The 17,062-nt window shown below is 47.6% G+C and overlaps 1 protein-coding gene across 1 annotated transcript in view; it reads right to left on the reverse strand.

The window, feature by feature from the left end:
* LOC124550712 (Na(+)/H(+) exchange regulatory cofactor NHE-RF1-like) overlaps positions 1-10,804 on the reverse strand; it is a 677,275-nt gene extending 666,471 nt beyond the window's left edge. The window contains exon 1 of the mRNA XM_047125433.1: positions 10,706-10,804. Coding sequence (XP_046981389.1) covers positions 10,706-10,723 — 18 coding nt within the window. The 5' untranslated portion in view covers positions 10,724-10,804. The remainder of the gene's footprint in view (positions 1-10,705) is intronic.
* Between the last annotated feature and the right edge of the window lie 6,258 nt (positions 10,805-17,062).

A 17,062-nucleotide genomic window follows, 5' to 3' on the forward strand; every position in this document is an offset into this window, starting at 1 on the left:
AATGAAGCACACATAAGGTAAGGAAGAAATGAAATGGAACTTCTCGAATTGAGATTGCAAGTAATGTTACTTCAGTGATTACAAAATCGAGTCAAAGTTTGCAGTATGAGCACAGTTATCAGTTTGACATTCCACTCATTCTGACGTGGGTGCCTGCACTGCTTCATTTTGGAAGGATCTCACGAAGTTGTTGCACCCACTCTGAAGCAACCTGGCCCCACAGCTATTCTAGCTGGTCCTTGATATCCTGGATACAGTGGAACAGAGCTACGTCTGAGCTGGTCCCACAGGTGAGACGTCTGGGGATCCCGCCAACCACGGCAGTACCTCAGCGTCTCGCACACAGGTCGTGGAGACGCACAACCCTGTTGCAATATACCAACACTAATGCACTCTGTTGGCTGCTCTGTCACAGAGAGGTGCAACTGCAGTTATCTACATACCCACCATAGTGTGTACAGTGTGTGCAAAATGCCTTGGCCACTAGATGGGCAGTGGGCTGGAGAAGTGTGGGGAATGTGGAAGTGGTGGGGGTGGGGGGGGGGGGGGGGGGGGCGAGTGCTGGAGGGGAAGTGCCGTTCTAAAGGGACGCCTACGCTCAAATTTTTTTTTATTTTAATTGGGGCCCCTCCACTCCCAGACTTGCATGGTGACCATATAAAAAGATCTACTGTCACCACTGCTTTCGTTAGTATCTAAAAAGATTTCCCCCGAAAATGCAGCGATTTATTTTCGCCTGACTTGTTGACCATTTGTAACTTTCATCAGAGAAGTGTCATGAGTGGTGAATTATGAGTAAAACCTACACATTTCTCTGGTTGCCCCGTCAAAATTTGCTTCTTTGGTCAAAACACAGTGAAGTTTACACTGTCTCACCTCACTGACATGTTGTACAGACGCAATTGCGATAGAATTGTGGAACAGTGGTTTATTAAGTTAATTAAGTGAGGAACTGAGAAAAAAGTCAGTAGCTTATGAAAAAGCACATCCTCGGTACAAAAAGAAGTGCAACGTCTTCACTTATGTTGTTCCAAAACGCATTGCATTTGTCGTTTCACCAGCTGTAGATGGCCCTTAAAAATTACACTCTTTCACCGAAAAAGTCTGTAGTTACTGGAATAATGGAGTTTGACATGATAACCATATGGGAAAATACTCTCCTCTTTGAGTGTTATCATTTGCCAAAATCTAATTTTGATGCCTGAAATTGTTTATGAAATATGAGGAACGTTGTCAATATTTCACTCTGGCTTTATTGCTGGCGCGGCGCGATCGCAAATGAGTTTGCTACATCAGATCAAAATTCTCGAGTTTGGTGACATATAGATACCCCTACCCACGTCTGAAGACAAACACAATACGTTAGCTAAATTTCATACGCAACAACGTACTATGTAATACGCACCAAATGCAAAATTATAGCGACCTCTGTTTTTCATTGCACACTTTTCCGAATTTCGCGCAGTGTCTTACTTTCATGTAAATATCACAATAACTATGACCATTAACGAAAAATGATCACCATATCATCACGAATGTGACATATAAAGCTATAAGTAAAATAAGATTGAAATATTTTTACCCTAATAGTTTCCGTAAAATCGTTTGAGAAAGATTGCTGGGTGTGCGAGTAGTTATTACAGTTTCAGAAAAACTAGATGGTTTATTCAAGAGAAAGTGCTTCACAAATTGAGCAAGTCAATAACGTATTGGTTCACCTGTGGCCCTCTGCCAAATTCTGTCCAACTGGCGCGTAAAATCCTCAAAATCCTGAGCTGGTTGGCTGACCCTGCCCATAATACTCCAAACGTTCTCAGTTCCAGGGAGTTTCGGCGACCTCGCTGGCTGAGATAGGGTGTGGAAAACATAGAAAGAAGCAGTAGGAACTCTCGCCGTGTGCAGGTTAGCATCTTCTTGATGAAATGTAAGCCCAAGATGGCTTGCCATGAACGGCACCCAAACGAGGTGTAGAACATCGCCGACGTACCGCTTTACTGCAAGGGTGCCGCGGAGGACAACCAAATGGTTGCTGCTACGAAAGGACACGGCACCCCGGACCATCCCTCCTGGCCGTCGCGTCGGGCCGTATGGCGGGAGGCAGTCGGGCTGGTATCCCACGCTGTCCGACGCGTCCCCAGACACTCTTCGCCCCGGAATCGCATCGACTGCAGCACAGTTGTCTTCAGTGGTGAGTCCCGCTTCGAACTGAGCCCAAACGTCCAGCAAATACGAGTGGGACACACCATCCACACTGCGGTGCCCCCCTCCTGTCCGGACAAGCCAAAAGGGCCTCTGTCGGAGGCCTACCAACTTTAAAAAGATCCACAATGTTTTCTTTTACAGTCTGGTTTCCATTTCAGTTCTCTTTTTTTTCTTTTCTTTTTAGGGCGCAGAACTGCTATGGTCATTAGGGCCCGGTCTATGACTTAGGAAAAGGGAAAAAACGAAAATGGAAACCAGCAGCAATGTGAACATAACTCAAAAAATTGGAGAAACTAAAAGCAGAAGGAAAGCTTAAAAAAACACTACAGAAAGGGGTTGGTTGTCCCCAAAAAGAGCTTCAAATGACTGACGTCATCTCACTGGCACTAATAAACTCGAGAACGCGATCGGCTGAGCGCATGTCATCTGCTAAAATGGACGATATATCAGGCGACAGCTACAGAAGGGCGCGTAACGGAGTAAAATAGGGGCACTCAAGTAAAAGGTGTCTTACCGTCCACAGCTGAGAGCAGTGGGGACAGAGTGGGGGAGGATCGCCGCTTAAAAGATGCCGATGGCTAAAAAGACAGTGCCCTATCCGGAGTCTAGTTAAAATTACCTCCTCCCGACGACGCGTTTGGGAGGAAGAGGTCCAAGCACAGGGAAGAGCTTTCACGTCCCGCAATTTATTATGGGGAAGTGTCGACCAATGTGCGTGCCATAAAAGAACAACACGACGACATAAAACACTCCGTAGATCGGCGAAGGGAATCGTGCGAATAGCTGGCCGAAGAAGAGAGACTGCAGCCTTGGCCGCTATATCGGCCGCCTCATTTCCACAGATACCAACGTGTCCTGGGAGCCAGAGGAACGCCACCGAGACGCCCCCCAGGTGGAGCAAGCGCAGACAGTCCTGAATCCGGTGGACCAGAGGGTGGACAGGGTAGAGAGCTTGGAGACTGAGGAGAGAACTGAGAGAATCTGTACAGATAACATACTGTATCCGCTGATGGCGACGGATGTATTGGACAGCCTGGAGAACAGCGTAAAGCTCCGCAGTATAAACCGAACACTGGTCGGGAAGCCGAAATCGATTTGGGGTGTCGCCAACAATATACGCACTCCCTACACCAAACGATGTTTTTGAGCCATCAGTGTAAATAAATGTGGCTTCCTTCATTTGTGCACATAGAGCAGAAAATGCCCGACGATAAACAAGTGAAGGGGTACCATCCTTGGGAAACTGACAAAGGTCGCGGAGCAGGCAGGTCCGGGGACGGAGCCAAGGCGGTGTTGTACCCCAAGTTGTCAAGAAAGTTTTAGGAAAGCGAAAGGAAAGAGAATGGAGCAGTTGACGGAAGCGGACTCCCGGTGGTAGTAGGGAGGAAGGGCGGCCTGCATACCCTAAAACCAAGGAGGCGTCGAAAAAATGTCATGGGCCGGATTAGCAGGCATGGAAGACAAATGGCTAGCATAACGACTTAGAAGGACAGCTCGCCGATTGGACAGCGGAGGTTCAGCAGTCTCAGCATAAAGGCTTTCCACAGGGCTGGTGTAAAAAGCTCCAGACACTAAACGTAATTCACGGTGGTGGATAGAGTCGAGACGCCGAAGAATAGACGGCCGAGCAGAGGAGTAAACTATGCTTCCATAGTCCAATTTCGAGCTCACTAAGGCGCGATAGAGGCGGAGAAGGACCACACGGTCCGCTCCCCAGGAGGTACCATTCAGGACACGGAGGGTGTTGAGGGTTCGCAGACAGCGAGCCGAAAGATAGGAAACGTGGGAGGACCAGCACAGTTTTCTGTCAAACATAAGACCCAAGAATTTAGCGACGTCCGAAAACAGAAGGCTGACAGGTCCTAGATGTAAGAAAGGTGGAAGAAACTCCGTACGACGCCAAAAATTAACACAAACGGTCTTACTGGGAGAAAAGCGGAAGCCTGTTTCAATGCTCCAAGAGCGGAGGCGATCGAGACAGCCTTGAAGACGTCGTTCAAGGAGGCTGGTCCGTTGAGAGCTGTAGTAGATCGCAAAATCGTCCACAAAGAGGGAGCCCGAGACATCAGGAAGGAGACAATCCATAATTGGATTTATGGCAATGGCAAACAGTACAACACTTAGCACGGAGCCCTGGAGTACCCCGTTTTCTTGGGAGAAAGTACGGGAGAGAGTAGTGTTCACCCGCACTTTAAATGTGCGCTCTGCCATAAATTCGCGAAGAAAAAGGGGCAACCGACCGCGAAAGCCCCAAGAGAACAATGAGAAGGATCTCTGTCCTCCAACAGGTATCGTATGCTCTCTCCAGATCAAAAAATATTACTACTGTTTGGCGTTTCCGGAGAAAATTGTTCATGATATAAGTGGAGAGAGCAACAAGATGGTCAACTGCAGAACGATGCTTTCGGAAACCGCATTGGGCAGGTGTTAAAAGACTGCGGGACTCCAGCCACCAAACTAAACGGCAATTCACCATACGCTCCAAAATCTTCCATACACTACTCGTGAGAGAAATGGGGCGATAGCTAGAGGGGAGATGTTTGTCCTTTCCAGGTTTCGGAACAAGAACGACGACAGCTTCCCGCCATCGTCCGGGAAAAGTAGTGTCGGTCCAACTTCGATTATAAAGGCGAAGGAGGTAACGCAGACCATGGTATGATAAATGCAGTAACATTTGGATGTGGATACCATCCGGTCCTGGGGCGGAGGAGCGAGAAGAGGAGAGTGCATGTTGGAGTTCCCACATGGAGAAAACAGTATTGTAGCTTTCGCGATTTTGAGAGGAGAAAGCAAGAGGTCGCACTTCCGCTGCACGTTTCTTCGGGAGAAACGCTGGCGGGTAATTTGAAGAGCTCGAAATCTCAGCAAAGTGTTGACCCAATGAGTTAGAAATTGCGACGGGGTCCACTAATGTATCATGCGCGACAGTGAGCCCAGAGACCGGGGAGAAACTAGGCGCGCCCGATAACCGTCGAATCCGACTCCAAACTTCCGAGGAGGGAGTGAAGGTGTTAAATGAGCTAGTAAAGAAGTCCCAGCTTGCCTTCTTGCTATCGCGGATGACGCGACGGCACCGCGCACGAAACTGCTTTTAGCGGATACAGTTGGCCAAAGTAGGATGGTGTCTGAAAACGCGAAGAGCACGTCGCCGCTCACGTACTGCGTCACGGCATGCCTCGTTCCACCAAGGAACTGGGGGGCGCCGGGGCAATTCGGAGGTGCGAGGTATTGAACGTTCCGCAGCTGTAAGAATAACGTCTGTAATATGAGTGACCTCATCGTCGACGCTAGGAAAGTGACGGTCATCGAATGTCGCTAGAGACGAAAAAAATGTCCAGTCGGCTTGGGGAAACTTCCAGCGTCTCGGGCGCATATATGGCAGTTGTGGCTGCAATCGAAGGACACATGGAAAGTGGTCACTCGAGTGTGTATCAGCAAGGGCGAACCATTCGAAGCGCCGAGCTAGCGGAACAGTACCGACCGAAAGGTACAAATGAGAGAAATTTGTCGTGGAGGCAGACAGAAATGTAGGGTCCCCAGTGTTGAGGCAAACAAGATCCGCTTGGTGGAAGACGTCTAGCAATAGTGAGCCACGCGGACAAGGATGTGGAGATCCCCAAAGCGGGTGGTGGGCATTGAAGTCCCCAACCAGCAAATAGGGGGGCGGAAGCTGACCATGAAGATGAGGGAGATCAGCTCGTGCCATTGGTGTGGACGATGGAATGTATACAGTACAAATAGAGAAGGTGTAACCAGAAAGGGAAAGACGGACAGCGACTGCTTGGAAGGAAGTGTTTAAGGGGATTGGGTGATAATGGAGAGTATCATGGAGAAGAATCATGAGTCCTCCATGTGCTGGAGTGCCTTCAACAGAGGGGAGATCAAATCGGACTGACTGAAAATGGGAGAAAACAAAGCAGTCGTCGGGACGCAGCTTTGTTTCCTGAAGACAGAAGATGACCAGCGAGTAGGATCGTAAGAGGATCGTCAATTCATCCCGACTGGCTCGAATGCCGCGGATATTCCAATGGATAATGGACATAGGGTGGACAGAAAATGGAAGAATGTGATCAAGGTTGCCGTCAACTCAACGACTGCTCAGAGCTTGCGTCTGACAGCGTGGAACGGCACTCAGCCGAAGGCAGAAGATCCTGATCCATAGGTTGTTCAGGAGCAGCTCCTGCCACCAGCGATCGGCCGGTTGATCGGCCGCCAGCAGTGCGCCTCGGCGACACAGAAGACGGCCGAGGGCGGTTACCGCCAGGTGGTGCTGTAGATGAGACACGCCGTGGCGGAGAAGGAGAGGAACAGGGTTTCTTATTAGCCTTCTTGGAAACATGATGTTTAGATGAAGGAGGAACCGATGGTTGTGAAGCTGGGGTACGTAAAAAATCTTCACGAGTATGCTCTTTTTTGGAAAACCGGGTGTCTGACTTCTGGGATCGAGATTTAGCAGAACCCGATGAAGGGTGAGCCATAGAGTGAGCAGGCGAAAGTGGGGAGGTTGAACGGGCGATCTTTGCGCTGGCCGATCTGACGACCGTGTCACTAAAGGTGAGATCAAAAGTCTGTGTGGCCGCCTCCTTTGTTGGCCGAGGAGAGGCAAGGACAGTGCTGTATTTTCCTGTTTGAGGCACAGTGGGCTTTCGACTGGCGAATAATTTTCGAGCAGCAAAGGTCGACACCTTTTCCTTCACTCTGGTTTCCTGAATGATCTTTTCGTCTTTAAAAATGGGGCAATCTCGAGAGGAAGCAGCGTGGTCACCCATACAGTTGATGCAATGGGGGGATGGAGGTGGACAAGCACCCTCATGGGCGTCCTTGCCATACGTAACACATTTGGCCGGGTTGGAACAGGACTGGCTGGTATGACTGAATCGCTGACACCAATAGAAACGTGTAGGGTTTGGGACGTAGGGGCGAACGGAAATTATCTCATAGCCAGCTTTTCTGTTCAATGGGAGTTGAACTCTGTCAAATGTCAAGAAGACAGTACGGGTTGGAACGATGTTCATGTCAACCCTTTTCATGACTCTATGAACAGCCGTTACGCCCTGGTCAGACAGGTAGTGTTGAATTTCTCGTCGGACAATCCGTCGAGAGAGCGTGTATAAACGACCCCACGTGAGGAGTTTAAAGTGCGGTGCGCTTCCACCCGGACAGGGAAGGTGTGTAGCAGTGAAGTACGCAGCAATTTTTGTGCCTGGAGGGCACTGTTTCTAACAACAAGGTGCCATTCCGTAATCTGGAACAAGACTTTACAGGACCTGCAACTGCGTCGACACCTTTCTGAATAATGAAAGGGTTGACCGTGGAGAAGTCGCGACCTTCGTCAGACCGAGAAACAACAAGGAACTGTAGCAATGATGGAAGAACCGTCTGTCGCTAAGACTCAGTGAACTTACGCTTGTGAGCAGACGTAGTGGAAGATAAGGGAACCATTGCGGAAGAATCCCCCATGATTACCGGCGTCTCTTTCGGAAGGTATCAGCTCGGGTAATCACCCCTACCTGGGCCTGGCCGTTACCAGGGGGTACGTACGTGTCCTACCTTACCCGGGGCGGGGAGTTACGTGTTACCCCGCCACCGGCTAGGCATGAAAATGCGTGGGTCGGCCTTCAGACACACACAGGGAGGAAAAAAGAGAAAGGGAAAAACAAAAAAAGGGAAAGGAAAGAAGAGAGGTCTCAAACGCCGCAGCGGAGAAAAGGGTAAAGAGAAGAGGTAAGGAAAAGAGAAGGACAAAGGAAGGATGAAGACGTGCAAGCAGAGAAAGCGAAGAATGTGTTACATTTTCGAGCGTCCGTCTCCGGACGTAGGCACAAAACATACTCCCAGAGGGGGAGAAAGGGAAGCAGAGCCGGTGGTGAGGGGAGGGGGGGGGGCGAAGATGGGGGATAGGGAAGGATGTGGAAAAGGAAGGTATGCAGCCCGGAAAGGAAGGAGGGCCACATTAGCTCGGGGGTCCCGTGCTCGCTACGCACGTATCCACAAACGAGTTGTGGACCCCCTAGGGGGTTCCATTTCAATGCTCTCTGTACGGAAACTAGCAGCTGACAGTTGAAACACCTAAGAAATGCAGTAAAAACTTCCGAAATGTTACTCAACTCGAAATAACTCTAACAGCGAACGACTTTGACCTTCTGGTAGACCTGCATATACCAAGCTAATGTAAATCAAGCGTTTGCCATAAAAATGTGCAAAAAGTCAGAGATGAAGCGGGCACACAACTGTGTCGATTCGAAGCTAAAGTCATGCAGTAAACACCTACCTCGCACTGTCGTCACAGAACCAATTTAAAGCAAAATTACTTTGCATAAATAAGAAATTACTTGTAACCGTGAACAGTACAACACCATACCCTTCTTTCCAAACAACCACACACAGCAGATCGCCGAAACAACTCGATTTAAAGTAATTACGAGCCACTGACACACTGACTCAGCTGCTTCTCCCACGATTCAAATACAAGCACGCGTATTCAAATACAGAGATACGTAAGATAGCAGAGTACAGTGCTGCGGTCGGCAACAGCTGTATAAGACGAGTGTCTGGCGCAGTTGTTAGATCGGTTACTGCTGTCTGGCGCAGTTGTTAGATCGGTTACTGCTGCTACAATGGCAGGTATCAATATTTAAGTGAGTCTGAATGTGATGCTATAGTCGGCGCACGAACAATGGGACACAGCATCCCCGAGGTAGCGATCAACTGGGGATTTTTCCGTACGACCATTTCACGAGTGTACCGTGAATATCAGGAATCCGGTAAAACATCAAATCTCTGACATAGTTGCGGTCGGGAAAAGATCCTGCAAGAACGGGACCAACGACGACTAAAGAGAATCTTTCAACGTGACAGAAGTGCAGCCCTTCCGCAAATTGCTGCAGATTTCAGTGCTGGGCCATCAACAAATGCCAGCGTCCGAACCATTCAACGAAAAATCATCGATATGGACTTTCGGAGCCGAAGCCCCACCCATATATCCTTGATCAATGCACGACACAAAGCTTACGCCTCGCCCGGGCCCGTCAACATCTACATTGGACTGCTGATGACTGGAAACATATTGCCTGGCCGGACGAGTCTCGTTTCAGATTGTATCGAGCGGATGGGTGTGTTCGGGTATGGAGACAACCTCAAGCATCCATCGACACTGCATGTCAGCAGGGGACTGAACAAGCTGGTGGAGACTCTGTAATGGTGTGGGGCGTGTGCAGTTGGAGTGATATGGGACCCCGGATACGTCTAGATACGACTGACAAGTGACACGCACGTAAGCATCCTGTCTGACCACCTGTATCCATTCGTGTCTATTTTGTATTCCGACGGACCAGGGCAATGTCAGCAGGACAGTGCGACACCCCACACGTCCAGAATTGCTACAGAGTGGCTCCAGGAACGCTCTTCTCAGTTTAAACACTTCCGTAGGCCACCAAACTCCACAGACATGAACATTATTGAGTATATCTGGAATGCCTTGGAACGTTTTGTTATATCTCCATCCCGTCATACCCTTACGGATTTACGGACAGCCCTGCAGGATTCATGGTGTCCGTTCCCTGCAGCACTACTTCAGACATTAGTCGAGTCCATGCCACGTCGTGTTGCGACACTTCTGTGTGCTCGCGGGGACCCTACACGATATTAGGCAGGTGTACCAGTTTCTTCGGCTCTTCAGTGTATTATCACTTTATGACATACAGCTCTGGAGGTATCACATCATAAACTTCGATATGTGTGGAAAACTAGCTTTCGCTTAAACCTGAGCGCTAATCACCCAGACTATAGTGATCCAGCGACTTAACACTATCGGATGAACTTCAAACGTAATTTCAAACCTTTTGTAAACTATTTTCGCTTACAAGCTTAACGTCAAGTATTTATCATAATTATTAATTCATTTGTAAAGTATTTAGGCGTTTGAATCTGTTTGACAAGCGGGAGTTCTATTCTTTGATGACTTGACTGTTAAATGGTTCGTAACAATGACGAGCAAGCGCCTACACTGGTACGATGTCGTCATAGGAAACAAAATAACAGACATGATCTTTGCTTTGTGGCTCATTGTTTACGCTTTGGTTCAAATTGTTGAAATGGGTCTAAGCACTATGGGACTTAACATCTGAGTTCATGAGTCCACTAGACTTAGAACTATTTAAACCTAACTAACCTAAAGACATCACACACATCCATGCCCGAGGCAGGAGGATTCGGACCTGCGACCGTAGCAGCAACGCGGTTCCCGACTTAAGTGCCTAGAACCGCTGGGCCACAGCGGCCGGCGTTTACGCTTTATTAATCTCTTCGTTATTAGCGATAATTTTGTCTCGCAGCAAAAGTTCCACCTACGAGCGAATAGACATTTTAATCTCAGGAAAAAAAACGACAGAAAGCGCATCATCGAGTGTGTTCGGGTAGAAAGGACTAGGGAGGCGAGGAACGACGCTCAACGCTCGCATCCGGGATACGGGAGTGCCTCTGAGTATTGCGGCCCGCAACGTACCTGTACGACGCACCGCATCTCCGCCACCTGCGCCTCCTAAACCCGCGCGCGTTACGGCGCCCCGCCGTCCATTCTCCGGCAGGTAGCCGCGCCGCGGACGGAGTTGTTGCACTGGCACGACGCTCGGCTTGGACAAACACGGTGCTTAGCAGGTGGCTGGAGGGGGCGGACACAGCAGTAGGGCGGGGGCCAGAGGGGAAGTGCGGCGCAGGGGACGGCGGTCCGTCGTCTCCTGTGACACCCGCGCCGCCTCTACATAAAACAATACGACCGCACTGCTGTCAACTCTGCTATATCATGCACTACTGGACATTAAAATTGCTACACCACGAAGATGACGTGCGACAGACGTGAAATTTAACTGACAGGAAGAAGATGCTGTGATATGCAAATGATTACCTTGTCAGAGCCGGTGGCGACATCTACAACGTGCTGACACGAGGAAAGTTTCCAACCGATTTCTCATACACAAATAGCAGTTGACCGGCGTTGCCTGGTGAAACGTTGTTGTGTTGCCTCGTGTAAGGAGGAGAAATGCGTACCATCACGTTTCCCACTTTGATAAAGGTCGGATTGTAGCCTATCGCGAAAGTGGTTTATCGTATCGCGACATTGCTGCTCGCGTTGGTCGAGATCCAATAACTGTTAGGAGAATATGAAATCGGTGGGTTCAGGAGGGTAATAAGGAACGCCGTGCTGGATCCCAGCGGCCTCGTATCACTAGCAGTCGAGATGACAGGCATCTTATCCGCATGGCTGCAACGGGTCGTGCAGCCACGTCTCGATCCCTAAGTCAACAGATGGGGACGTTTACAAGACAACAACCATCTGCACGAACAGTTCGACAACGTTTGCAGCACCACGGACTATCAGCTCGGAGACCGTGGCTGCGGTTACCCTTGACGCTGCATCACAGACAGGAGCGCCTGCGATGGTGTACTCAACGACGAACCTGGGTGCACGAATGGCAAAACGTCATTATTTCGGATGAATCCAGCTTCTGTTTACAGCATCATGATGGTCGCAGCCGTGTGTGGCGACATCGAGGTGAACGCACATTGGAAGCGTGTATTCGTCATCGCCATACTCGCGTATCACCTGGCGTGATGGTATGGGGTGCCATTCGTTACACGTCTCGGTCACCCCTTGTTGGCAATGACGGCACTTTGAACAGTGGACGTTACATTTCAGATGTGTTACGACCCGCGGCTCTACCCTTCATTCGATCCCTGCAAAACCCTACATTTCAGCAGGATAATGCACGACCGTATGTTGCAGGTCCTGTACGGGCCTTTCTGGATACAAAAAATGTTCGGCTGCTGCCCTGGCCAGCACATTCTCCAGATCTCTCACCAATTGAAAACGTCTGGTCAATGGTGGCCGAGCAACTGGCTCGTCACAATACACCAGTCATTACTCTTGATGAACTATGGTATCGTGTTTAAGCTGCTTGGGCAGCTGTACCTGTACACGCCATCCAAGCTCTGTTTGACTCAATGGCTAGGCGTATCAAGGCCTTTATTACGGCCAGAGGTGGTTGTTCCGGATACTGATTTCTCAGGATCTATGCACCCAAATTGCGTGAAAATGTAATCTCATGTCAGTTCTAGTATAATATATTTGTCCAATGAATACTCGTTGATCATCTGCATTTCTTATTGGTGTACCAGTTGTAATGGCCAGTACTGTAATTGTGACAGAGTTAGCCTCTGTTCTAACCATAATCTATCGTAGATACCTCGACCGGCAGAAAGCACAGGTCACACTCGTATATAAGAAGCGTAACAAAAGGCATCGAAAAAACTACCGTCCAATATCTTTTACATCAATTTGTTCTACAATTTTAGAACCTACGAGGGGCGTTCAATAAGCACTGATACACTTTTTTTTCTGAAAGCACTTTTTTCTATTCAGGATTCCCATACGTCGTATTATTCCCCAATCTTTTTATTATAAAACCCTTCTTTTCAATATAATCTCCATTCAATGAGACAGTGTTACGCCATCTTACTGGGAGGCCTGTCGGCCCGCATGGTACCACACTAATGCTTGCCGTCAAAACCAACATGTTGCTGCGTCAGTAATCTCTCTTCATTCACGTACTGCTTTCCGTGCAGCGCAACGTCTATTGGGCCACAGAGAACGTCGTACGTTGCTCTTTATGATCTTCTGTTAGGCGGCGAGGAACCAAGAGGACACACAGCTCCGAGTACCCCAACTGGTAGAAGATAGTGTCACCACTACCAATAGAGACGCGCAGTTGAGCAGGTATGTGTTTGATTGTGATACGTCGATCACCTCGAATGAGAGTGTCGACACGTTCAAACGTTGCAGGCATCACAGCTACGTACGTCCAGCCGGCACGGGAGAGATCGGACAGGTTTGCGCGACCTTGTTGCGATGATAACAGACGCCGTGCAAAACTCCTCGCCGGGCCTATGGTCTCTGCCAGGCCTCCATAAACATTCTGCAAACGCCTACGAATATATGTGATGCTCTGGTCTTACGCCAAAACAAACTCATTGACAGCTCTCTGCTTGGAACGCAGTTACAGACGCCATTTTGAAGGTTATGTGTAGCGCCGCCACCTAGCGTAACTTCGTGAACTGAAGCGAGAACATTGCACAATTTCCTGCAACAAATTCCGCAGTTCTTTGAACCGGAGTTGGCTGAGAAACAAATGTGTTGCATTACTTATCGAACGACCCTCGTATTCTCAGCTAAAATCTAGGAAGGTACCATCCTGCATACCATCTAGCATGGACTGCCCAAACACAGTTGTTGTAAAAACTCAACATGTGCTTTTCTCACATTACATCCTAAAAGCCATGGTTCAATGCAACATGAAATATTTCTTGGCTTACGAAAAGCAGTTGACTCAGTACCACATTAATGCTTACTATCGAAAGTATAACATTACGTAGGAACACGCGAGGCAATACTCACCCTAAAACTTATCTTAGAAAAGAGGTTAAGGAAAGACTAACCTCCATTTATAGCATTTGTAGATTAAGAGAAATTCTGAAGGCAGGAGAGGTAAAATACAGACGCGAAAGGCTATTTATAATTTGTACAGAAATCAGATAGCAGCTATAAGGGTCAAGAGATAGGAAAGGGAAGCAGTGATTGCGAAGTGAGTGAGGCAGGGTTGTAACAATTCCCCGATGTTATTCAATCTGTATACTGAGCAAGCAGTAAATGAAACAAAAGAAAAATCTGGAATAGGAGTTAAAGTCCAAGGAGAAGAAATAAAAACCCTGAGGTTTGCCGATGACATTGTAATTCTGTCAGGGACAGCAAAGGACTTGGAAGAGCAGTTGAACGGAATGGACAGTATCTTGAAAGGAGGATATAAGATGAACATCAACAAAAGCAAAACGAGGATAATGGAATGTAGTCGAATTAAATCAGGTAATGCTGAGGGAATTAGATTAGGAAATGAGACACTTAAAGTAGTAAAGGAGTTTTGCTATTTGGGGAGCAAAATAACTGATGATGGTCGAAGTAGAGAGGATATAAAATGTAGACTGGCAATGGTAAGAAAAGCGTTTCTGAAGAAGAGAAATTTTTTAACATCGAGTATTGATTTAAGTGTCAGGAAGTCGTTTCTGAAAGTATTTGTACGGAGTGTAGCCATGTATGGAAGTGAAACATGGACGATAAATAGTTTAGACAAGAAGAGAATAGAAGCTTTCGAAATGTGGTGCTACAGAAGAATGCTGGAGATTAGATGGGTAGATGACATAACTAATGATAAAGTATTGAATAGAATTGGGGAGTGGCATAACTTGACTAGAAGAAGGGATCGGTTGGTAGGACATGTTCTGAGGCATCAAGGGATCACCAATTTAATACTGGAGGGCAACGTGGAGGGTAAAAATCGTAGAGGGAGACCAAGAGATGAGTACACTAAACAGATTCAGAAGGATGTAGGTTGCAGTAGGTATTGGGAGATGAAGAGGCTTGGACAAGATAGATAACATCGAGAAGTGCATCAAACTAGTCTTTACACTGGAGACCACAACAACAGAATTATGGGCTGTCAAACGAAATTTTTGTCTAGATTGAGGATTTCTTAGTAGAGAGGATGTAGAATCTTCTCTTGGATGCAGAGTGTGTCGAACTAGCTACAGCCATGACAAGTGGAACTGTGTACTCAAGCTGTACATCAATGACCGCGGTAGTACTGCGCATACAGGTCACAGATGCTGGTCGGCGGCAAAACACATGTGCCACCTGTGGTGTAAGCGTTCACACAATCGATTCGCTTAGCGAAGTAAGTCCAGCGGCAGTAAGTCTTAAGTCTGACTGCTTCGCGAAGTGCCTACAACAAGACATTGCCAAGTACACCCTATTAGGCCAGCCTCCTCAGAAGGACTCTGCTGTACGTCGTCTTGTTATAAAATGGTTCAAATGGCTCTGAGCACTATGGGACTTAACATTTGTGGTCATCAGTCCCCTAGAGCTTAGAACTACTTAAACCTAACTAATCTAAGGCCATCACACACATCCATGCCCGAGGCAGGATTCGAACCTGCGACCGTAGCAGTCGCGCGGTTCCGGACTGAGCGCCTAGAACCGCTAGACCACCGCGTCCGGCACCTTGTTATAAATTTGACGGGTAAGGATATGGGTAAAGGTACATTTTCTGTCTTAAGTAAAGAACTAAATTTTGCCGCCACTCCAAAGACCTTGCCGATATCATCTTTCATCAGCGCCATCGAGGAAGCTGTCCGACCGCTGTCACGGGATTCAGCTGAAGAAATCAGACGTGAGAGCTGCCTAGCAATTACGAGACATCATCCACGAAGAAGTAATATTTCTAAGGAAATATGTACGAAAATTATATGAGGATAATGACACGGTCGTCCTGCGTGGTAATAAAAGTAATGCTACTGTTCCGTTGCATCAGAAAGTCTCTAAGGAAAAGATACATAGTCTACTAAGTTTTGGTGCGTACAGGAAGACTAACAAAGACCCTACCAAGAAGGTGACTATAAGGACTCCTGTCTTACTGTACGCTTCATTGTTACCAAAGGAGATTATAAGAGGTTTAAAGGTGCAAGGTGCGTTACGACTGAGATTTTATGGGCTTCCTAAAGTTCACAAGATGGCTAAGGATGAGCATCTAGAGAATTTGTCTTTGCGGCCAATAACGAGCACTATTGGTCCACCAACGTATCTTTCTGCCAAATATTTAGCTTCATTATTAAAACCATTGGCAGGAAAGTATAGTCGCCACATTCGTAGTTCTGTGGATTTTATTCAGAGGCTTAGCAATCTCAACATTTTGACAAAAACGGCCTTGTTTGAGCATGTACTTCTCTCATCTTATTTTCAGTTTAACGCAGAATTTTATGAGCAGATTGACGGAGTCGCTATGGGCAGCCCCCTTTCCCCTCTGGTAGACAACTTATTTACGGAAGACTTTTTCACAAGGCACTGGACTCGGCAAGTTTTAAACCAACGGTGTCCTGGAGGTACGTGGAGGACACATTTGTAATTTGCCCTCACGGGAAGGATAAACTACATAGATTTCTTGGGCAGCACAATTCTATCCACGCTTGTATGAAATTCACTATGGAAATAGGAAAAGATGGCGAAGTGTAACATGACGTTTAGGTAAACGGTATTTCACGCTCCTTGAATAGTACAAGGAGATACGATCGTGAGAGAATACTAAGAAGGGAGTAAGTCGCGGAACGTATACTGTGCGCTGGTGTTTGTTTTCGTATGTACAGATATTAAACAGGAGGTGTGGCAAGTAAATGGCTTCACCAGCTGTGGGCGGGGGCTATTACGTTTCGGCGTAGCGGCTTGGCGGTAGCTTGATCGTCAAGGAGCAACCACACTCTCCAAGAATGGAAACAAAAGACAAGATGGTTATGTGACAAATAAAATATATTGTAATCTTGGATGCCATGTTGAGCCCTCGAGGCGTATGTCGTATAAAAAGTTGTGTTGTACTCAAATTCACGAGTCATTTTAATGATCTGTACATCCATTCTAGGAAACATATGTTGTAAAAGGAAAGTAGTGGACATGCTTTTTAGTGATATGAGCAGAAGTTATCTACTTTTGCCCCAGTAACAGTTGCAGAACGTGAGGAAGTCAAGCCGTTCCTCGGCAACGCACGGGATTTCAGAGTCGCTGATTAGCAGGACCTTTACTTCAAGACAATCAACAACGGCAAATGAGTTTTAAAAAAAGGTAAATACGTCAGATATTAAAGTCTGGTAACAGATCTCACGAAGTATTCCGACTCAGCTTCAGCTGCAAGGAGAGAGCCAGCAGCTACGTAAAACCAACAAGAAAAACTCTTCAGCGGATGCCACCCTTTTTTGGGTATTTTCGTTC

The sequence above is a fragment of the Schistocerca americana genome, chromosome 9, assembly GCF_021461395.2.
Source record: "Schistocerca americana isolate TAMUIC-IGC-003095 chromosome 9, iqSchAmer2.1, whole genome shotgun sequence".
NCBI lineage: Eukaryota > Metazoa > Arthropoda > Insecta > Orthoptera > Acrididae > Schistocerca > Schistocerca americana.